The sequence below is a fragment of the Bombus terrestris genome, chromosome 13, assembly GCF_910591885.1.
Source record: "Bombus terrestris chromosome 13, iyBomTerr1.2, whole genome shotgun sequence".
Lineage (NCBI taxonomy): Eukaryota > Metazoa > Arthropoda > Insecta > Hymenoptera > Apidae > Bombus > Bombus terrestris.
Window position 1 is genome coordinate 14163020 of NC_063281.1, and position 24726 is coordinate 14187745.

Sequence of the window (24726 nt, forward strand, 5' to 3'; positions counted from 1 at the left end):
GTATGCGTTCGTTGATGGAACTTTCGACTCGAGCGAGTAATTTAAAGTCGTTCGAAACGAAACCAATGCTGCCTACCGGCATTGAAAAGCGATTCACAGAGCGCGGAAGTAAATCAAAGATTACCTGATTCTGAGGGCTCTGATGAAGTCCTTGATGCAATTGCTGACTCGGCAATCCAGATGGTCCCTGAACAACGTATTCCCTCGCAACATTTTGCACCTGCTGGCCACCTGTCGCTGATTGGCCAAAACCAGGAACTTGAGTTTGATGGACCGTTTGAACTCCTCCAGGTGGAGCGTGATGCGTCACGTGAAGCTGAGCACTTTGGCCTGGTAAATTGGGTTGAATCTGTGACGTAGGCTGAAGTTGTCCAGGAAGCGGTACGTTCTGTTGATTGCTCAGGTAACTATACGAGTGCCCGTACTGACCTAAATCAGGTTCAAGCGTTACATAAATGTCGCAATTGTCCGTTACGTTGCGATTTTTTACGCGTATACGCAAAGTAGCGCGAGTAGTCGGAAAATGCAATTTTATTTCAAACCTTTCGTCGAAGAATCGATGGAAAATAGGATATCGCTACAACTATCGCCTATTGCGTGGAATTTTAAAGGATGCCGACCATATAAAGAATATCCAATCCATTGATTCTCTACTTTCTGATTTTCAACTTGTCTCGTCTGTTTATAATTTGTAGCCATCGATCTCTACGCGACAAATCTAATTATACCTAATCGTACGTAAAAATCATTTGGCTGTATCGCGTGGGATGCCATCGAAGATCGATAGCGTGTTCTCAAGATTAACCCATTGGCTTACAACCGGTGATCTTCTTGCTAGTTAACTAGCAGGCTCGAAGGCGGTGCCGACAATCATACCGCCGACTACGCTCTCTTATTTCCATTTTACATTTTACATTTTACATGCACGCACATGCCGTAACGCGGCACACCGAAATTGACTTTCGATGACGGATCATCTTGTACAAAGGCAAAGCGTTGATCATCGTTGCGGCAACATCGTAACGCTATGGCTTCTAGTTAATTAACAGCGAGAGGATCGTCCTGTTACTACGATATAGAATTACACCGGTGGCGTGGCTCCAGAGGCAAAATACCAAAGATACGCTGTTTGGCATCTTACCTCCGACATTAATCGCAAAAGCTATAAAATTACAAAATTCGGACAGAATCAGCACGATGTTGCTATATAAAATATACGCGATATAAAATACTCACCGCATGCGTTCTTTGGATATTGCTGCATATTAACGGGAGGTTCCTGTGCCCGTGGCTTCCCATAAATCCCTTCCTTCTTCTTCGCCTCCTCCTCGTCGATGCTTCTGCTGGACTTTCTCAATTCTTCCGTGACATTGTTCAAACTCGCTTCCGGTTCCGGTTCGACATCCTTGCGACTCTGCCCGAAACGGCTCGATATCATGTCCTTGATCGTGTGATAAGTTCTCGAAATGGACTTGCTCTTGTCTTCATCGATTTTGGTGACCCTTGGCGCCGATGCAGCCGACGTCGACCTTTGGAGAAATTGCGATTTTATCGGGAAAAATCAATTCTCGGATTCACCGAGCGCGCCGCGATACAAGTAGATATTTACGCGTAAGATTCCGCTGGCTGATAACTCCTGGCTTGACCCTCCTGTCTCGCTTCTTGCATCTGAGTGCCCTGAAAAATCGTTTACATCGTAAACTCTTGTCTCTTATATCCATCGTGTTATCCATCTAGTCGACTAATATTTCATACTCGTGGAATTTCGTTAGGTCTATCTAACTATCTCGATAGATTCTTTGTTCGAAGAAGTTTCCAAGTTACGCGTATTATCGAATGAAATGAAAAATAAAAGTTAATCTTGTGTAAAATACCGATAATTTTGCGGGCTAGTATTTTAAAGTGATAGTTAAAAGTGCCGCGATAATGACAGCAGTTCCCTAGTCGCTTTAACTTGTTACAAGTTCGAGTTCAGGCTGAATTATCATGCCTGTTGCGGATATCCCTTACCATTGGCATACTCGCCGTACATACCGTAACGATGACAAACACCGGACGCTAGCAACCTAACAAATTCAATTATTCGGCAGCAGACAGTATCAATTTATTGGTAGCCATGTACGGTTGTTAAGTGTCGAGCTTTGTGCAATTAGCATCGGAGAAAAGTCATTGGCAGCGAACGCTGGAGCGCGTCGGCGGATAAAGCGATTGAGAAGCACCTGAAACTTTTGCCACGGGACACGGACAAGCGATTAACCAGCGTGGAGACATTTTACGTAACACGCTATAAGGGAAAGTGTGGGATACGTTATTAAATCGCTCGGCTCAGTCGCTACAACTTTGGACTTTTTAACTTGGCGACAACCCGTGGAATTACTCGTTTTAACAAGGTTATCCCGACGCTCGAATAAGTTTTTTCCGTATTAAAAAGCTTTTCCATTCAAATTTTTGCTCCGTCGCCCGTCCCTTTCTTTCTAATACCCTACATTTAATCTAATTCTTTGCTTAATTACTACAAGTAATAATTAATTTAAGCTTGACAAGAGTTAATAAGAGCTAATAAGATTATCGGTTACTCGCGAAATTTCCTACAATATACGGATAAAATATATATCGCACGTTCACTTTTGAATATGCGCGTTTGCATTCCCTTACCCGCCAATTTTCAGACGCCAACGTGAAAGCGTCTCGACGTGAAATCAAGTTATTCTTCGAATAAAAATTACCGACACCGATAATCGAAAGATATCCGAACTGTTCGCCTTATCGAATATTTCGAAACCGGCGAGGCGAAGCACACTTCTCACCGGAGGAAAGGCGTCGCGTCGCGTTGGTTAGGGAAACTCTCGACGCGATCTGCCGGAATCCACCGAAAACAATTCTCCGCCGAAGAGAACAGCGGCCAGCTAATGGCAGCATGTCCGTTTAAACCGCAGAGGGAATTTCAAAGTTGTCGGACTGAATCCTTTGGTTCTTAGGAAGGGATGTGGTTGGAATAACAACCGACACTGTCAATCAGAAGGATAGAGGAAGAGAGAGGCAGGGAAGAGAGAACAGAGCCAAGTTTCGCCCGTAGGGCTCCATCGCACGCTTCGTGCATACGAAAAAAGATTTTCTGACTTATGGTCCCTGCACAGCTGCCGTGTCGAGGATTACGCTACGCTAAATCTAACGTGCGAATATAAAATGTTACTAGTCGTTCCCACTAATACGTTGGATCAGGCACATTTTCTGTTCGTCGTAAGCCGGACCTGGTTTACGAACGTTTATTTATGGTGCTTAAGGACGCAAACAACGATCAGGCTTTGAGTAGGACAAAAACATCTGCTTACGTATTTCCGGCAAAGATCGTTTTCTTAAGCGCGCTTTCTTATCGTACTGGTCGCATCGCGACGATTGCAGCGGCAACAAGATATGCCTATAATCGCCTACGATACGAATTTCCTCTTAACTAGGACAGCTAGTTCTTACTAATCGTTCCCTAGCGATTTATGTACGCGCATACCTACGTCATGGAACGAACCAAGGGAAGCAGGTAATAGATTTGCAAGACGCCTACATCGTAAAAACAATAGCTCGGTTTTACGGTGAAAAGTACGCGCACATATTGCTGTTTTAGCATGGTGATTATAGGATAAATACCGTAACAAAGAAACGTTGAATTTCGCGTCGTATGACGCAATTATTCGGCAGAAATTAAAGAAAGCACGATGAGATCGGTTCGAACCGTGTCAGTGTTTCATCGACGAATCTAAAATAAATTAAACGCGCGCCGGCTCTGTGCGAGAACGACGAAGAAAGAACGCACTCTGAACGCAGATCCGACGATAATTGTCCATGTTCTTTGCACACGCTATGACTCTCACATCCGTTTGTAACCTACGATCGTGGAATAGTACCTCGTAGCACGTGCATTAACGACACCTACTCGCATTTCCAGCGATTCACGTAGGTGCCCGATCGCTGTACGAGTTGCACGCGCGCGAGTCAATCGCCGGTCAATGAAAAGATTTCGTAATGTTCGCGATTCGACGATCTCCGCGAATCGACGTCCATTTGCTCCATACCTGTGCCTTCGTACGATTAACCGATGCTTTTCGAATTAGAAAAGAGGAGGGTTCGACTCGTATGCCAAAGATTCAAAGCTCAAGAGGTAATGGAAGCTCTTAAAGGATAAAGAGGTATGCATTTTCAAATACAACGACAATATTCCGCGAAAAAGAAAAACGAATCTTTTCTCTCTACCCTATAAAAGATATTGATCGTTCGAACTCTGGCGCCAGTTATAGTTAAATTTGTCTAGCAATTACGAATATTGTTATTAAGCATTTTAAACTCTGCCCGTCTTAAATCACATTGTTTCACGGTGTATACTCTTACGTATCGATAAAGTATATCGGAGCAACGTTATCGCATCTAGCGCCAACAGTCGACCATGTTACGTAAGAAATTTGACTGTTTCCAGTCATTACGAACGTTAACGAGAGAATTAGCTTACCTCTTGAACCCAAGCCTGTTGTTTGATCGGAGCATCCGGTGCAATCGCCACTCTACCGGCAGTTCTTTGTTTGTACTCGTGTAGAATAGGAATCTTGGAATTTTTGTCTCCCGACGACAGAACAACCTCGCGTTCGATCTATAAACGAAATACGTAATTTTTATCGTTAACTCTCAATTTTATTTCTGTCATCGGTATTAATCATTCGCTTTGTCTATTTTGCCAATTTATTAGTAAATATAATCTTAACTTCGCTGTTAACAACCACCGTGAATTTAAGACAACGATACGATTAAAGGAAATTTTCCAACACTGTGATACTAATAATCGCCTATCTGCAATATCCAAAGGATCCGATAGCGTTGGTAAAACAATTTCATCGTCGATCATCCTATAAATTTGTTCGTTTATATAATTTTCTCGCCAGCCTGCCAAATAGATACGTAGATAGATTCGATGATAAAAAGCCAGAACGGAAGCAAGATCGACCGACGCGCGTTAAGACGACGCAACGACGTCGCGTCGCTTCTCGGTCTCGATTTCACGCTACCTATTCGATTTTTTCAAACAACATCGAGAACAGGAGCACCGCTCGCCAATCAGCCGTTCTTTGCGTGCATATAATGCGTCTAAAAAGAGGTGTCACTGAACTAAACTCGCCTTGAAATCGCATCGCATCGTATCGCATCGCATCGCATCGCATCGCATCGCATCGCAGCGCAGCGCAGCGCATCGGTCAGAAGAAAGCAAGCGTGATAAAAACGAGCGAGCTATTGCAACAGACGATGAACTCGCCTAATCAACACCGTTCGATAGCGTGCACTGTTTACGAACAATTTTCTGTGCATGCATCCGCATGATTTTCTATAGTATAATTTCCTACGAAACGAACAAAGAAAAGAAACGAGAAATAAAGAGAACAGGAAAATCCTCGGTAAGTTCGTTGCCCGTGAAACGAGTTCACCGTTACGTATGTATGTGAAACTGTTTCTCTTGCATCGTCTTATATTCTTGTTAGACAAGTATTTTCTGAAATTTCTCGCCTCTCGTCTCTCTAAAATGTGCGTCACGATACTGGAATTTTATTCGAATAAAATTAATATTTAAGATTTTAGAATAAAAGAAATATCTGATATTTACCAGTTCGTTAAATTACAGTTACACGAGTAATCAAAATATTACTGTACAACAGGATCACTGCGTTTAATTAGCTGCAGCATGGCGGTTTCACGGAGAGTAGCTACCGAGAGAAACTCGACGGGACGGGACGAGACGAGACGAGACGAGACGAGACGAGACGAGAATTTCCAAGTCACGAAAGATCGGCTGAATAATTCGCAAACAGTTAAATGCACGGAATACATAACACGATTGTCGGCGGGTACAACAAAGGTGCCAAAGACGAGTTCGCCAAGTGACGAAAATAGCGAACTTGCGTAGAAGTAGGATGTCGTCACCGACAATTGTTCCGATTTGTTCTCGCTTCGCGAGGCCGCTCCACGGGGAAAAGTGATGTATCTAAACGGCTATCGCAACCCCCTTCCCAACTTCCGGTAAACGGTACGCAAGTATGACGCTTGCTTTGTCTGGCTGCAGAATCTCTGAGAATTTTCCCAAGAACGTAACGAACGTACTTACAACGAACTGTTACCAAAGATTTCACCCAACATCTTCTGCGCAATGCGTAAGTAGAATGTGGAACATACGTGTTAGCGACGGTATCTTGTCATGTCCGAGACGACGGCAATTAATCCGATGCTATTTTGCTTTCTACCGGAAAGGTAGAGATGAATTTGCGGGACGAAGCGATTAAAGACTAGCCATTTGGTTCCTTTTTAATCGCTTTTCTCCCACGACAATCTGTATGGTATTTCTTCGAATACGCTCGTTTTCGCAAGCTTTTATCATTATCGTTGGATAATGACGATTATCATTTACCACTCTCCTTTCTCTCTTTCCGATTAACAAGTCGAATAAACTGTACTTGAGTGGATGCACTATGACGGATCACCTGAGACGTTATCCGAGATACGGTTCAACGTGTTATATTAATCGTATACCGAAAATACGATGGTACAGGAAATATACAAGCAGCGACTTTCACTTTCCTCGAAATACCGGAATAGTTGGAGAATAGATATTTAATCGAAGGAAAATCGATTCAAAGTCGTAGCTACGCTACGTTTCGATGGTAATGTTGATTTTCTAACAAACAACGAATAAAACGTACTGATGCTGTAAAGACTGCTCGGAGGAAAAATGTTTAACTCGTTCGTAGTGTGAGATTAACGAGGATCGAAAAGAAGAACGATAGAAAACAAAGCGAAGAAACATCGTTTCTCGTGAGTTGACCAATGAAAGTGAAAGGAAGGAAAGAGGGGATGGGATAAAGAAACAACGATGAAATATATGCGAGTAAGAAAATAAGATATCAAGGTAGTAAGATTTAGGTTGTTCACGTTGACATTTTGACATCGTAATACATTTTAACGTCCAATTTAGACTCCTTTCGATTTATTTCATCCGAAATATTATTTCGATATCGTTTCATGCCGACTTGACACGGATGACAAGCGTGACAACGATATTTATTAACGGCCGCTAAAGCTGTAAAGAAATTTTAGAAAGTGTATCGTAACGTAAAACGCTGTGTCATAAAATTAAGCGAAATTGGTATAAAAAAGGGAGGTCAAAATATCTCTACGCATATTTCTATCGTATGATAAACACGTTCGTTTTTACGAGATTGTCTTTAACGGTAGTCTTTAATTGATCAAGTAATTAATGTAATTTATCGACGAATACTACGTATCACGAGAGATGCAACAAAAACATTTATCGTACATTCTTTCGACGATATTTCACACTTTACGTTAGAAAAGTCTATTATCGAACCCAAATGTACAAACTTTTGTGTCCGAGCACTAGTAAGTTGCAAGCAAGTTGTTTATAACGAATAATCTTATATAAAAAGCGTTATCCGCAATTTGTTTCAGCCGACAAGTTAACGAGGCAAATAAAGATTATATAATTACTCGAATATGATTGTTTAAATCGTCGCGACAACTTTACATTTATGCGAAACGAACGAGTATATCGTATCGTAAGACAAATTTCAAACACGATAATAGAATCATTTTATACGTCTAAGCGAACGCAGAAATTTCTAAGACACTTGTCAAGTTTTTCTCAAGTTTTATTTGCGTATCTTATTTATCCGTTCCTCTATCTTATTTATTTATCTTCTTGTCTCTTAGGATTAAAAATTTCTAACATTGTATCATACCTTTCTTTTTAATAACAATTCTAGTATAACGATCGAAATTGGGCGATCTGACATGGAATCCAGCAAACGAAAACTTGTACTTTTCTCGAAAATAAAAAATAAAAAATACGAAATAGAAAATGTGGATAAAAAAATTTAAAAGGATAATCTCGTAATTACTCAAAGTGCAAATTCATCGAAACGGATGAAGCCGCGTTACTGTTGGACGCGCTGTTCTAGTATGGAACTGCTAACGGAATCGTCGAATTAACGAACGTACGATCTGATTTTCATTACCCTTGATGCCAGCAGCCAGCAGACATCGTGGACAAGCATTCGGTTCCGAACGAGTCATCGCACATGTTCCCATGTTCGTTCAATTTGCAAAGAAAACTTGTCCATTTTCTCACACGCACGATCCCGTAAGGATCCAGCAGCGGGCAAAGCCGTTGCTTATCCTCGGAGGAAAAAAAGAAGCGAGATTGAAGTTGATATCAGAGGAGAAATGGAGCATCGAAGAAGGTAGAAGGGGAAGGAAGGCAGCGGACAGAATAAAATGCTTTCATTCCCGTTGAAAGGAGAATGTCAAAGCGCTCTTAAGGGCGTCTCTTTGATATACTTCTACACAATCACCGCGGAACATCAAGGAGGATATTAAATTCACACGTTTTGCTTGTGTTCCTCTCTTATGGAATTTAATACCTCCCCTGTTATTACGGTCCGTTTGACAAAATTTATTTGCAAAGCTTCGCGCGCCGCGATAAAGCTCGGCCATCCAAAGAATAGCGCTTTCCTTCCTAAAAGAATAGCAACTCGAGTTGAGGAAGAGGAAGGTGATTCCGCGGCATTTCCCGCAAAACTTCAAAATAAAACCAATCGAAAGCGTAACAGTCGGCTTTCCTCGTAGGTTCCCAAATAATCGATCGTTTCCATCAAAATTATTTTGTAAGAACTAGAACTAGAACTAGAAGTTATATCCGACGAACTGGCATCGAACCTCTCGACTACTATACCACGATAATTTATCACTTTGACAGATGGAAACCGTTGGTCTTTGAATAATGTAAATTTCTCCCTAACAAGCCCGTTGTTACCCTTCTTCTGGCAATCGCCAAGTTCCAAGTTCCGATATAGCATTGTACAGTTTACAACTGTAACAAAGATGAGAGAATAAAAATGGCATAATTTTGATATTTATTCTACGTTTTAACGTTATGGAATGGTATCCTGGTTATGTAGCACAAACGGTTCTTTCTCGATAAGATTACTACTCGAGTTCAATGAGTTTAATCTTCGCTCTATATCGATACTATCCTACCGTTAAGATTACTTTATGTTTTCCGAATGCGCGTATGTTTGACAAATTAAACGAATTATCGAAATTTCTACCGGGGAAAAAAGAAGAAGAACAACGATTGATACGAATAGATCTTTTTCCAATAAACGTGAACGATATGTTATAAAAAATATTAGCAGCCGTACGAATTAAACTGTTATTTGAGAATCGATGTCGTATTAATAGAAATATTGAAATTTTATGTAGTAATCATGAAATATCTTCGTGTAATATATTTCTGCGTGAAAGAATAACGAAAGCGTCGTTAACAAGAAATTGATTCTTTCAACAATTTTCGTATCGTTATTCCTTTACGAGTTTTCTATTACGATCTACGCGTAATATAAATTACGTGTTTCGTTTCACTCGTACCTACTGTTATTCAAATGTTCCACTGAAATGCGAAATTAACCATCTCCGTTTTACGAGAGAAAGTTAATAACGGTTAATTACTTATTACCATACAATCGAGAACAGAACGGGAAGATTATTATCACCGAACAAAGCACGATAATTTAATATACGAATCGAATGTGCAGCATTGTATCGTTTCTAACAAACCGTAAACGTTACTCCGAATTTACCCGAATTTAGATCGCGTTGTTCTTTGTCAATCGGTAACGCCGAGAAGATACCGACTTACTAATATAATCATATTATCCTTATACCGAATACCGAATATGGGCAAATAGTCGACAAGTAGTCAAACCGCGTTTAGGAAAAAATAAAAAAGATTGTTCGTTTAGGATTAAAGAATAAATTTGTACGATCTGGTTGTTTACGCGTCTCGTAATTAAACACGTTTAAACTTTCTTGGAAACGAGACCTTTGTACGTTTTTCATTTATTCCCATATACATATATAAGAACCCGCTGTCGATTATTTACTCATAGCATAATCGTTACTCGGGCAAATTAAAGCATACTTTACCACGATTACCACCTCATCCTGTAGTGGCAAACTTGTCGTATACGCATGTGCGCTATATACATATATATGTACACATGTCGGATCGACGAGCATCGATTCACCGTGTAAGCAAAATAGGTACTTACTCGTTTCGTTCCAACAAACGTTGAACCCAAAGGTGACAGGTGTCGAAACTGAGCGCCGTGCTCGAATACCATTGCCACTTGGATTCGTAAAAACGATTCTAAACGAGATGCGGCCTTGGATATGCCGTCGGAAGAGAAAAACGCGATTAAAAGGACACTCGCACACTGGCTTACTCGTTGCTGGCAGTAGCGGCAGCAGCAACAACGGCAGCAACGTCCGAAGAAGAGGTACAAGAAGAAGGCTAGAAAGTCGACGGTGGAGACCATACCGAATAAAGCGCTACGCCTTGACTTCTAACCGTGGCGTTTCCTTTTTTCATCGACTTCCAAGTCAAAGTCCACGACTGGAATCGCCATATTCAGTCTGTTACACCTCGAAACTCGTCGCGTTATCGGTGTTGGTAAAAATTCACCGGCACGCCTATGCGCTGCGTGTCTATAACAAAAGTTTCCAGCCCGCGACCACTTCTATACGCCATGCGTGTATAGAAGCGTAACTCTGCTCTACTATCTACGTATATACGTATATACGCGTAATACATATGTACCATCCACGTTCCAGTGCACGATCGGTGAACATAGGTAGGTTTTTCGCGCACGTGGAATTAATGCACGCATCGTTAATATGCATCGTTAATTAACGCGCAATCACTGTCCGTGACGTGGTTGCATCGCACGGAACCACCCGTATTCTACGTTATTCTTCCTATGCTCGTGTTATTTTTACATGGCTCTCGGTCTTGTTCTCTTCGCCGAACGAACCTCTTCGTTGGTTGTTCAAAACGCTGTCGCAAATTAATCACAACTATAATAGAACAGGTACATGTCCGAATGGCCTGAAATAAACTTACTGGAAATTTGCTGCTGTGAGTCTGCAAGTTAGCTGCCTGTTGAGTCTGATTCGAGCTCTGTTCCTCCCCGTAGAGCGGTGGCATCCTGTATTCGGGTGCAGGATTCTGCCCGGAACTTCGAACCTGGTTGTCGTCTAACGTGATGTTCCTTTCAATGGCGGAAATCGGCCGCGACGATTGCTCCACTACCGTCTGCACTCTGCTGCTCTCCTGCCCATTCTGATTCTTTTGATTGTTCGGCACCGGTTTCGGTGGTGGTACAGGCTTGTAAAGTCCCTCCTCATCTGAAACACGTAAACACGGTACATGTTTCGTTTCTGTTTCTCCCCCGCGATCGATATATTTGTTTCGGTTGAATCGAATCGAATCTCGTGGATCGAAAAGTTAACGAAAGTAAAGTTAATGGAAGAACGTAAAAGTTGGAGAAAATTGTCACGCGTCTGAAAAACAAAAAGTCTTCGAAACATTCAACGACTAAATAGCATTAGTTCCTGACAAAAGAGTAATTACGATTAAGCGGAGTTGGAGCAAAGTTGGACCGCAACTCACTATCCACCACGGAGAAACGAATTCGCGTTGGATGTCGTCTTCTCTTCTACCAAATTTATCGGCATTATCGTAACCGAGTCAATCTACATTTGTTCATTTCGACTTCTTGTGTGTGCCGCGCTTCGCTGCATCGAAATTCACGTATGTAGGTATGTTTATCTTTATATATATTTTCGTGAAATGTTCGCGTTATTTTTCAAATTGTCGTTTAATATATCGCGTTACCACGCTGCGCCAGTAACATATAAATGATGCTCGGATCAATTTCTTCGACTTGAAACGATATCCTATTTACCTTTTCGCACTTGATTAATCGCAGTATAAATTACATGCACGACATACAAGCATACAGAATATAACACGTTTAATATATCAGAATTTAATATATTTGATATATAAAGAAAACTCATGGAAGATAGAATTAGGAAGAACTGAAAAAGACCGTTCTACCATTTCCAAAACTTTTCGTCTTTTACTAGGGTAGGTGTTATAGGCGTACGTTCAAGTTCATCAAGTTAACGTATAACGTGGCAGATAGGTTCTATCCAGCTCGTTTAGGTACACGTCGCGCAGATCGAGAATTCCGACTGCGATTCGAGGGACGCTAGAGACGTGTGATTTGACCGTGGTTTCTATACCTTGATTTTGGTTTTGCCGCCTCAGACGATTCTCCTGCTTAACTCTGCGAACCGTAGTGGCCATCGCGTGTTGGCTGACCATTTCTGAGGTATGCTGTCGCGAACGCACCAACAGCCTCTCCTACACCTTTTACAAACACCTCGCGAATACCTTCTACACCGAAGGAACAACCTGTCATCACTAGCTGGCAAATTCCAAGTCGAACGATGCGTTCGTAGCGTTTTAATCGAGAAACACGCGTAACACGCGAGTGAAAGTGTGCTCGTCGTATCTCGTTTCGCTGGAAACGCTGAAAATGCTGAAAATCAACGGCCAACCATGAAACTGGCCTGTGAAACGGGACTTTATCCGTAGCTCGTTAATTCCTTCGTTCTCGTAATAGAAGCCCGATTTTATCGTCGTTCGAATTAACTAAACCAACGAGTATCGTGTTCGCGAAAGACGCGTGTCGCAAGCCATCCAAGTTTCCATCGTAATTACACTCTCGTCGAATCGTACGTTCCACGATGAGGAAAAACGCACACGAGCAACGTCGCGTCAGTTTCCTTCGCTGTCGAAAATGTTTCACCGTAGCTCGACCAACTACCACGTAGCTAGAGTCGTAACAACGGTACATATAGTTTTATTTCGCGATATTTCGCTGGAATCTCCACTCTTCGAAAGAAAACTTGCCACTTTTCTACGTAAAACGTTTACGACGCGAATAAACGTTCGCGTCGAATTATATACCGTTCAGGTACACGAATTATCAAGATCTCGCGTTTCGTTTAAAATTCCGGCAGCCGACGCCACCCGGTGCTTCGTTCGACTATAATTATCATCGCCTTCCATTTCGAAACACACGTCTATACACAGTACGCATCGTTTTTCCGCTTTCTCTTAAAAAATCACCATCTTCCAACTCCGACGTGTCTTTCAACGTGCTACGACTTGCATCTTCTTCGAAGCCGAACATCGTTTCGCTGGTTCGTTCTTCGCGAGGATACCAAGAACGTTCATCACCGATATTCGTCGGCTCGATCTTCTCCTCTTTCGCGTTTCTTCGAAGTAGTGGCATCGATGCCGACCGATTCGTCGCGCGTTTCTACGAAATCGAAAGAAACGCCAGGCCGCATCTTTCACCCCGGTATCACCGTCGCGTCCGACACCGATGTGGCTGAAAGGGGATTTGCTCGTCGATCGATACACGACGAGAGGAAGGATGCGATCGTAACGTCGAGCGAACGTATTTTTTACAGTCGTTCGAATTTGTGCGCGGTGCACCGTGCACCGTGCACGCGCGAGTCGCGAGCGGGAATGCTGCGTGCCCGGCGAAAGAAACGGATTTTCCACGCGAGCGGAACTCCGATCTACGCTCGGCCCTTCTTAGACGCACTGAAACGACTCAAACTTTCCATTGAGTGAACGTCTGGTTCCGCCGTTCTGACTTCACTTCCGGTATCGTCCCACCGCTACGAATGAGAAATCGTTATAGACACCGGTGGGAGAACGATCTATAGGGGAAAGAGACGGTCGTTAGAGAAAAAGGTACGAACGATCATAGAGAAAGACGGAGGAAGATAGAGAAGGATAGAGAAGGATAGAGAAGGATAGAGAAAGATAGAGAAAGATAGAGAAATATAGAGAAAGAGGGAAGGAGAGAGAAGGGTACGATGGTGAAAAGGAGAGAAGAAGGACAGACGTTCGGATAATTTATTCCGCGTCCATACGCAGACGGACTCCGTGGCGTGCGTCCGACGAATATCAAGCTGCTCGTTGGTACTGCCACTGGCTGCTCGATCTCTCCGATCTCCGATAGTCGATGCCGATTGTCGCGACACTCCTCCGTTCCTACACTTTCCTTCGCTTTACATATCGGATTGTCGACGACGCTCTCTTCGTATAATTCTTATCCTTCGCTCATTCTTTCTCGTTCTTCCACCCTGCGATCATTCGATACCTTAACGTAGGAAAAACGCCACCCTACAATTTCCCGCGCCCTACGATAAATTATTCTCTTTCCATTCGACGCTTTTACGGAATTTCTAAAGCTCCAATCGCAAAATTTATTTATACGCTATAAAACGACGCCATATTCATAATTTTGCAAAATACGACTTATTAAGAGCGGATTACATCTGACACCCGGTATATAAAAGCTGCGAAACCTTTGATCCATCGGCACAGCCGCGTACACCAACACCGTGGAAAGTGTTCGAAAACGTGAACAAGAAAAAGTGAGAACGTCGCGAAAGAAAGCGATAAACGAAAGATAATTCAACTTGTCAACGGCAATGTGAATAACTGGCAAGAAACGATCATCTATCGTAGGAACGCGATCGCAATATCACGGATCGAGTCTGTATCTGTTTCGACTACTAGCTTGTTTTTCACGTTCCTTTGCACTATTCTGCGTTCCTATTAACATAGTTTATGTCTTATTAGCATGTTATCTACGCGCTGAACGACCCATGAATTCGATCAAATAGCAACCTCGCGTATTTCTAACGATTCCTTAGATCGGCTCGTTAGAGATTAAATTTCTGTACTTTTTAGAGCGACAGTGTACAGGTTACCTGCGACATAATATTTTTCGAAATAATTCCAAGATATACGGAAGGGCCAACGATCAAAGGTATAAAAGATTAATCCGTTTGATCGCAGACTTACACCTCTTAGTTTGAAATCGTCTCAATTATGCATCGGTTCTTTCGAAGCTGAATATCCATTGAAATTGGCGGAGCTAGCCACGACGGACAGTAGTACGTATCTACATATGGTTACATATGGAGTAGCCTGTTCTCTTGTCTTCGTTTTTCCTTCTTTTTTCCACCACTCGGTTTAAACTTGTTCTCCGCGATGCGTGTACCAACCGACTGTGTGGTCTCCTCGCCAGAAACATCGCCGATATGTGGAATCGTATATAATTGCGCGCACGTCGTGTAACCACGGTTTCCACCCGTAGTAGGCATCCTCTTTTCGGCGATTTAGGCGCGCGAAACGCTCCGTTCCATAAATCCGAGATTCCATAAACGTGCCTCGTTTCAACGTGCTTCTAAAGATATTCATTCATACGCGCATCCAATAAACAAATATACGTATAGTCTGTGCACCGTTCGTACACCATTTAAAACGGAATAACTTCTTTCAAATTGGATCAAACTATTTGAGACTTTTTAACGAGTTGGGAAAATTAATCTGCCATCTATCGGATGACGTGTAAACGGTTTTTCGGCAAGATTCCACTCGACTGAATCGCAAACGATCTTTACTACTCTTTTTTATCCGAGCTGTAAAAAAAACTCGAGTTTGATCTAATTCGTAAAAACGTTATTTCGTTTCGAGGATGTACGAATGTTTTTTTCACGCCAAATCCACCTATAACGATTGACAACACAACAGGTCCTGCAAATGATAAGACTAATAAGCTAAAATGGGACTTTATCTCTTAAGAAACTATCGTGTCGTTATTTTAACGATATCGTATTCTTTCTATTTTCTATATATCGAACATTTACGTATATAGAACGTATTTCTCATGCCGATACTTATCAAGATACATGTTATTCGTTAAAGATCGATTATTCAGCAAGGTGGGTATCGCCTACTAAAACTGGTTGTATCATTTTCCTTTCTTTTTGTAATTCAACCTCTGTTGAAACTGGATCTGCAAGTATTTACTATTACTAAGAAGAACACCATAAAACTAATAGTTTTCTTCTAAACCTCTCTTGCGTCGATTACTCGCGTCGATATTTCCTGTTTTGGTCATCGAGCGACGAAACATTCGATAAACTACTTTGCTACCGATAACGATAAATTATGATACACATATGCACACACGTTACAAACTTTCTCTGGATAACATCGTTCTTTCGAGATTCCAAGGTAATACGCTGAGTCGCTCGACTCATCGTCGATCCTCTTACCTCTGGGAGGTTCATCACCTCCGCCACTTTGTGACCCGTTCCTTGTGTAATGTCCTTGTCACCCTACACGCCATCGTGACGCCGGGATCATCGATCGTTGATTTAAGAAGATATCGAATTTGCCGCCAAATCTAAACTCGTGACTATCGGTAGCCTGACGGTTCTTGAGAGTTTGAACGGTCTCGACACGTGTCGTTACTCGCTACCTCTATAGAATACGGCATGGCATTAACGCGTGTATCCGTCGATACTCGTATCGACCATCGCGTATATTCTTACGTATTATCCAACATATTCACCTACCGATCGATTTCATTTTCCAAATTTGAAATTGTTTTCACTTCGTTCTATCGAATACGCGTGTATAAGGCATATTCGTCGTATGTTTGCGGAATTTTCTCTCGCTGCTAATTCGAACATGTACGTTTCTATTAATTATTTCGTCTGCGAATAATTCTTTCTCTCGTTCAAACGGCAGATACTCTTCGATATGATTTGATACGCCTTCGAGACTTCTCATCCTGAATGTTGGCATATCCGATCCTGATTCCTGCAATTTTTATAATAAAAACATTTCGTTTCATTTTGACAATTCTTTTTGTCCCTGATTTTTTCCATTATCGCGTCTGCCTATTCTCACACAGAGTCGCGACACATCCATTTCACGTGGGAAAGAATCAACACATCGCATCGCATCGAAATGCCATTTAACGCTTCTCTAGGAGCGAATAAAGGTCGTCTCACATTACACGTAGCTACATTGTCATGTTGTCTTTGTCACTGTAGCAAGCACCTACATGGACGCAAAGAGAATCGTCGATTAGCCGTGACGATTGTCACGTAAAAAATATATTTCTCGAAAACGCTTGACCTTTCATGACGGTGCGCGTAGTGTGAATCCACCCTAACGTTGAGCGTAACGCGACGTTATCGAGACCCTCATCGGTTTCCAATGCCGCGTTCCTCCGCGTCTGCGACGTCCACCGCCTAAGAAGAATCTTTCTATGAGGCGTGCTCGAGAAACAATCGTTCTTTAACTCGCTCTCGATAGACACATTCGATTCGATATCCTTTCTCTCAAACGACATTATATATTATACATGTTATATTCAAATAACGTTACATATATACATATACATTCGTATAGTTACGATTCTTTGATTCAAGATCATTTAAAAATATATACGCACAATCCGACACAGACAGATAATCGTGCTATTTCGTTTAAAGTTCATTTCAGTTGAGTCAAATCGTTCGTAATTAGATCATATCTTTATATATATTGGTTATTATAGTTATAGATGCTCGTTATTCAAAAACTACATTCCCGGGGAATCTTCAAATTTCGGGCACGCACGATACAAGATTAAACATGAAAAATCCGTGATAAATAATAAAACGTGATATCGCGCGTTAGATATTCTTAAAAGATTCGACATACTTGTTTATATGTGTAACTGTTTGATCGACTTACTTAGAAAACTGGTTCAAGTACATTGTTCGAATGTCAGTAGGAACAGACTTACGATCGAGTGAAAAAACGTAAAGATAACCATTACGCAACGATGGAACAGTTTTACAGCTATTTCTTTGATACTTGCGTACGATGCAAAAATAGTTTATGTTCGATAAAATGCAAATGGCATGATCGAACGAAATGCAAGTATGTATGTACCGTACTCGTTGCGAGCCTATCTTTCTATACCTTACTTATATCTATTTATTTATCGCATTTATATTTAGCTACGTATGTGCGCACAGTCCAACAACTACTGTTCACATATTATAAAATAAGGAATCAAAGAAGGAAATCTTTTCTATGCGTGATACCTGTTTCCCATATAATCGGGCATGTTTTAAATTATAACAACCGTATCGATTTACCGTCTTTTAGATTCTTCGCTATGCCGAATTCTATATCGATTCGTTGTCTATAAATAATGCCTGAATCATCAAAATCCGGTTATATAGCTTAAATCGGCCTCCGTAAATAAAACAAACCACTGGAACGTGTCAAGCAACGATCCGTATCGCGAAAGAACCAGGTGAAAAGGTTTGAAGGCCCACCAAATTTGACGATACGTTGTTCCTGTCGTAGGTGGAAGAAAATTAGATGGTCGAGAAAAAAGAGCGTCGTTGACAGTGGATGACGTACGTAAGTAGTACATACATACATTTACGTACTACGCGAGGTGCCCGTGAGAAAATACGTCGAGGAAGAGAAGTCTAGGAAGACTCGGGAAGGTGGGTCGAAAACAACCAAAGACTAGAGCCGAGCACGAGGAGACCGCTTAAGGAGCTCAACCATGCGTGCTTCCCCGTACTCGCGAGCGTTACAGGTGAGCCGAAGTAACCACGAAACGAATCTTCTTCGAGCGTACAACAACGAGAAAATGGATGAAAAAAAAAGACGGACGAAAAGAGTAAAAAAGAGAGAAAGAGTAAACATAGATCCATGTACATGTTTAAAACCTGCATTTCCATTCGCTGACTTTTTAAACATTCAACATTCGCTATTTTAATTCGTTCGATGCGTTATTACGGAACTTTGATATTTCGATTCGTTTTACCAAACTCCATATTTAGTGTACCTTTTGCAGATTTCGATGAACTTGCAGAAATAAGATATTCTTAATATTGTATGTTACGTTCGATTTGTACCAGTAATATACACACGTATGTATATACAATTAAATTAAATAAAAATATATAAACAACGCAATTGAATTTAAACCAGCAAGTTGTACGCTTGATTTTAATTTAATCCTAACTATTTTTAATATCGTGTGTTCGCATATACGTGTACGAAGAAAAGGACACGGCCTTCGGAACCAGCAACGTATAACGTTAGGTTAAAAGCGAATTTTTCCGACGGTGACCCGCAAGAAGACACGTCCAGCCGAATCTTTCTAACGTAAGAAGATATTCGTCGACGGAAATTTATCGAATTTATCGAGAAAACTGACGGAACGTGATATTGCACGAGGTTGTTAATTGCCTAACAATAAGACGTTAAATACGAATTCTTAATATTTCTACAGAATGGTTGGTAAACCTTTTACGTGCAAGTTAGTTGCAACTGGCAACGAAGCGGATCTTATGCCCGTCTTCGAAATAGCAAGAAAAACACGTAAAGTGGAAATGTAAGAATTCTTTTGGTGAAATTTTATCGTCTTGCGTAGAATACGTATATCGTGAAATATTTCGATCATTCCTGTTAACTAATGTTCTAAAAGTTGGTATCTGCGTCAATAAGAAGCGAGAAATTGGCCAATTTGTTTCGCGTTAGTTTCGCTCATATTATATCGCGTTTAGAGGTTTACGTAAAAGGATTACTTAGAGTAGTTAATGACTACTTAGTTAATGATCATAGAATAAAAGTTAGTAACTTTAAATTGGTATAATGTAAAAGGAGTTTAGTATTTCAGTCGTTCTGTCATCGAAATATTCAGTATATCCCTAGTATTTTTCATATGCCAACTGTGCTAATCGAATCCTAGGAATCTGCAAGTGTTAAATTAGCGACAATGTGGTTAAGTATCATGAAATTCTAGTGTCATTAGCAAACACACGTTGCACGTATCTTTGCACATCAGTACGTAAAGCATTATTGCTTTTCCACGTTCATATATACATATTACCAAACGAGCTTCGGCAACCACGTATGAAATTCCCGTTCACTTCGCACTTTCATATTTTTACCTTCTACGTTTTGTAAATTTCGCGCAATTCGTTACAACATCTACGAGGAGACGCGCGTACCGGGAATTATTGTCCGGCAAAGCTGTAAATTTTCCAATAAAACATAGCCACGTTGGACTTACTACGTTCATCGTCGCTTTATCGTACAACGTTCATACGAGTAGAACATTTTCGTCCCGTGATAAACATCTTTTTACCTCGATTTGAAAAAATACCTATTATTAAACAAATTCAATTATGCGATGTAAATTGTTCGCATAGTAGCTATAGTTTACGATTGCAAAGTGGTACAAGTTATTGAAAGTAACAAAACTCAAGGTGTCTGTTATTATCCCCTTGCATTATACTTGCAAGTCATACTTTTGGCATTTTAACTACATAATTATATTCGAGGTCGATCGATCGTTCTCATGCAAGTAGCGATATTTGAAATTATACTCGAGAGCCAGAAGTGGTTCTCTGACACCTTATATCAAGTACAACCTAATATGCATTTTGGTCGCATCAAAAAGAATATCCGACCATCAGCGACCTCGAGTCGCAATTCTCGAACGAACGTTATTCCGCGCAAGTTTGATTTCCATTTAACTTCTTCTTCCACTAGCGCTGTTGTTACTCGTTAACAAACAAAAATATCTAAACCATCGAAAAACACAAAAATTCATTTTGCTTCGCGTACTTTTTGTATTCCTAACTATACCGTGTTTTATTTGCAATTTTTTTTTTTTTTTTTTTTGCAAATATATATATGTATATGTATATATATATATATATTACGTATTTTTTATACAACTTTTTGATACAGCATTGATTTAGGCGGAGACTCTCGTGTAACGATCATAACAGCAAATGATTCTTCTTTAGAGTGATTACTGGTTATACAGGACTCGGCATTTTTAAATACAGTCGTCAATTTCCTTGTTTCAATTTTTCTTATTGTTTGTTAAATTTTTTAAACTGACCAGCACAAAATTGGAAAACTAACTGATTAATCGATCAATCTTGAACAAAGCTCGCTTCGCTGTACTTTGTTACAAATTTATCCAGTGATCGAACCTGACATTGTTACTTGATTATTCGTATATAATATCTTTTTTAACCAGTATAAACTATTCTTACTTCGTTATACCGTTATATAACTTTTTCCCTAAACGCTAGAATTTTCCGTTCCTTCGTGTTTCTCTTTCAAAAATGAGTTCAATCCCAGCGTGAACCGTCTAACCGTCTAACCGTCTAGCTCGAAGAAAATTTCTCGACAATGGTTACACGGTGAAATACGAGAGCAACACTCGTACAACGTACGATAAACGATAAACGAACGATAAAATAAAAACATGATATTTGTACTTCGAGTGTACCTATCTATTTACATCCCAAAGAGGTCTAGTAGCGTATAACCGGTAGTTAGTCGAGAGAAAAACTCATAAAAATCTTGTTTATGTTGTTATTACGCGAGAATCCTTCCTTAAAGCCTATGTTAATACGATGTTTTCCTCTTATTTCGTACAACTCTGTGTTTAAAATGCAGGAAGGACTTGGCCTGGTAAGAATTTCTCGGCAAAGAATGACGAAGAGAAAGACTCTTGACTTGATCCTTGAACCACCTCGTTCGCCAAACATTAATATCATATCCACGGCGTGGTAGACATCGCAGCATCGTGTTAAACGTTATAAAATAATATTTTTCAAGTAGGCGAACCGCGATAATATTCGAAGGAGAAGCAGGGCCGTAGTAAAAATTCACTCAAGCAGCGATGCATCCCGCTAACGAAATCATCTCGTCTCCCGTTCGTCTCGGTTCATTCTTCTTTTATAGACCGTCCCTTTCGCAGGAGGCGCTTCCTCGCACTTCCTTCTCGTGTTGCTTCTGTTTCCTCGGCGCGCCGTGCCGTGCCGCGCCGTGCCGCGCTGCATCGTGAAGACCGCCGCGCGCCGGCTCTCGACGCGACGCATCGCCGCGCCGCACCGCGCCGTCCACCTTCCTACAAACGGCCTTTGAATAGCGTCTAGTTTTTGCCAGGCAACTAGTTTTACCGAGGGTTTTCATTCTACTCTATCGAGACCGCGTCCCTCGTTCTCTCTCCCTGCCAGCGCTCTACCACCGTGAGAATGAAAATTCTCGTCGCGGCATAAAATTACGAGCAAGAGCGAAGGAGAAAGCGGTGCGGAGCAAGAGAAAGAGAGCTCACGCTATGAAATTGCCAGTCTAATTTTTATTTCGTTCGATTCTATCGCGTCCCTCTTCCACGTGTCACAATTCCTACCGCGAATCGGAAAATCATTGCGATGCTCGCTTTTCCATACTCTTTTTACCATCCCTCCGATGTACGATCATAGATTTCATAACTCTCTTCGCGTTTATTTCTCGCGCTTCGCATAAATCGAACGGGTTGAAAGTTCAAACTGAAATCGAAAGCGTTCAATGTCCGCTTAATGTTAATGTTAATGTTCAATTTAATTTATCTATATATTATGCGAACGCGCAACTCGGTTTGTTTCACCGTTTATCAAGCAAAGGTAGTGTCTTTTTCTATCGTTGAACGCGCTTTTTTCCATAATATCGAAAATTTGTCAAGTTATTAAAAAAGATCCTTCTAAAGCAACTATTTAAATGATAAAAGTTAATTTAAGTTGAATTTGCATTAAGATCAGTTTAATGACCTTTGTAGAAAAAGCAAGAAATAGAAAGAAATCAAGAATCGATTCCATCTCTGCAAGTCCATATGGAAATTTACGTAAAAATATATTCATAAAGATACATTGAGAAACTGGTTGCGAGAAAGTCTTTTTTAGAAGAAACACGTTAACGCTTAGTGCGTGTGATAAACATTAGTTTGAATAAATAACGATCCAATAGCGCTTATTACTTCGCTACTGAAACGGTCGAGTTAGTTTGTACGGTGTCGCGTTGGTGGACCTTGCTTACTCTACAATTGCGAATATTTCATATATATTTCTATGTTTCTTCGTCTTCTCTTTCTTTTTTTCTACTTTTTTACTTTTCTAGTTTTGACTTATTTTTGCATAGGGACTGGTCGCTTTATACGATACTTTAGGCTACACCGGCTACATCGCCTAGAACGATTAGCAGGAACGGTACTTGAATTTTATCCCAGCTGAAAAAAAGCACGAATCTATCGAAAAGGATAGGAACACCTACTCCTAGGATAAAGGGACGAATGGAGCGGAATCGAATGGAAATTGCGCGAAACAACACGGATCCAGGAAATATATCACGCTACGAGCGCAAATGCGAACAAGCGGCCGAAGAAAGAGTCAAGCTAGCCGACCGACTTAATATTAGCATCGGACAAAAAGCAAAACGCCTCTGTACCAGTTTTACAAGCTCTCGTTTCTCCAGCCCTTGCTATGCTCGTTTTCTCATTGACGATCCTACATCGCCGCACCGTGTGGATCCATTTTTCCCTTCTAATCGCGAAAATCACTATTTCTGCGCTATAATAAACGATCGAGTTTCCTCGTCCTATCTCCGCATCTCGCTCGATAGTTTGTTCCGTCCAACGAGTATCCCGACCTCCTCTGCCCGAGAGATCGCCCCGAGGAATCTGTCGCGTCAGTTCCAACCATTTTCTCCCTCGAGAATCGAGGACTCGAAACGTGCACGTGTATTTTCAACGGTACGAACATCTGCTGTTTCGCCATCGTCTTCCCATACGTATCGTGCGTTCGTGGCTAACTGTACAGCGCCTTTGACTATCTATCGGCCTACCGGGATAAAATAAATCCACCTATACACTCGTCGAATGTTGAACCAGCGCGCTCGGTGTCCCGCTAGATTTGCCAGGAAAAAGGTAAATCGTATACCTCTACGTCATCCGACGGTCGTTCCCTTCGTGCTGGATGACCGTCGATGATCGCTCGTCAACTTCGTTCGAATACGTATACCTTATACGTATAGCTTAGTTTCAACGAGCCTATAAACGAAAGAAACTGTAACAGTAGTCCGCTTCGACGATCGCATAATCTTTTAAATCGTAACGTATACGGCGATAAAGTAATGGATGACGAACGCTGAGTAAAAGTTTTACATTGCCTTTGCCAGTTTCCCACGATTCCATACTTTCTTAACTAGGCTGTAGTAAAGCTAAGTATGCCAATTTCATTACGTGTTACGCATTTACGCGTGAAGACGGTCGAACCAAAGGAAAAATAAGCTATTAATTGTAATTACATAACGAGTTGGACGAACGATTAATAAAAGCCGTGTGAAATCGATCAAACTACAGGATATGATTTTAGACTCGACGCGTGAATCAAAACGCTAGACGTTGGCAATTGTGTAAAAGTACAGATATATAATATTCGTTTTATACGTCTTGGTTATAGTTCGGTGATAGCGTTGGCCAGTGTTCCAACTGCTGAATTTCCACCCAATCGGCAATGGTCTGCCGTTTAGTTATTTTCGAGCAACAGAGGATACGTCGTTACCTGCATTAGCTACGAGGGCCGTAATTAATTAGGAGACCGGGCGAAGCGCACAGCCACGAGTAATACTGTTACCGTTGAAACATCGCATAATTACGTACAGTGAAATTCGCCTACAGTGGAATCTTTTTAAACAGCCTTTGTTACGATACCATTGAAAATTCAACCGCAATTCGAGCGTTAAATTACTAAATTACTTTTGTTGCTTTTCTATGCGTATACCGTCTCCACGTTAGTGATATATTAACGTTTAGATTACGATTGGTCGCTCTTGACAGAGACGTCAGTCAAGGGTTTGTGACGATACGAATGAAAATGGAAAAGGACGTTTTATCTCAACAGGAAGTAGGAGATTTTTCGTCGATAGACGCTATCAAAAATTACGAATTATTCGACTCGTAATTAAAGTAGTCGACAACTATGCGTTACTTACGTTCAGAGAACTTCTACCGACATGTCGAACAATTCCCGGTGTTC

At 41.1% G+C, this 24726-nt stretch overlaps 1 protein-coding gene and 1 long non-coding RNA gene across 11 annotated transcripts in view; one reads left to right on the plus strand and one right to left on the minus strand.

Moving 5' to 3' along the window:
* Positions 1-18834, plus strand: part of LOC125386179 — a 31959-nt gene extending 13125 nt beyond the window's left edge. The window contains exon 2 of the long non-coding RNA XR_007226114.1: positions 18200-18834. This is a non-coding gene — a long non-coding RNA (uncharacterized LOC125386179). The remainder of the gene's footprint in view (positions 1-18199) is intronic.
* The window catches only part of LOC100648655 (MAP7 domain-containing protein 2), a 67497-nt gene that overhangs the window by 9707 nt on the left and 33064 nt on the right, over positions 1-24726 (minus strand). For 6 of the 10 annotated variants that reach the window (XM_048411301.1, XM_048411306.1, XM_048411300.1 and 3 more), the window contains 5 exons: positions 11006-11289; positions 4499-4636; positions 1610-1677; positions 1237-1529; positions 125-429 (listed from right to left, as the gene is read on the minus strand). In XM_048411301.1, the coding sequence (XP_048267258.1) occupies positions 125-429; positions 1237-1529; positions 1610-1677; positions 4499-4636; positions 11006-11289 (1088 nt within the window). Of the gene's footprint in view, positions 1-124; positions 430-1236; positions 1530-1609; positions 1678-4498; positions 4637-11005; positions 11290-12192; positions 18207-24726 lie in introns of those variants that run through there. The other 4 variants (XM_048411302.1, XM_048411297.1, XM_048411304.1 and 1 more) reach the window with 1 other exon arrangement.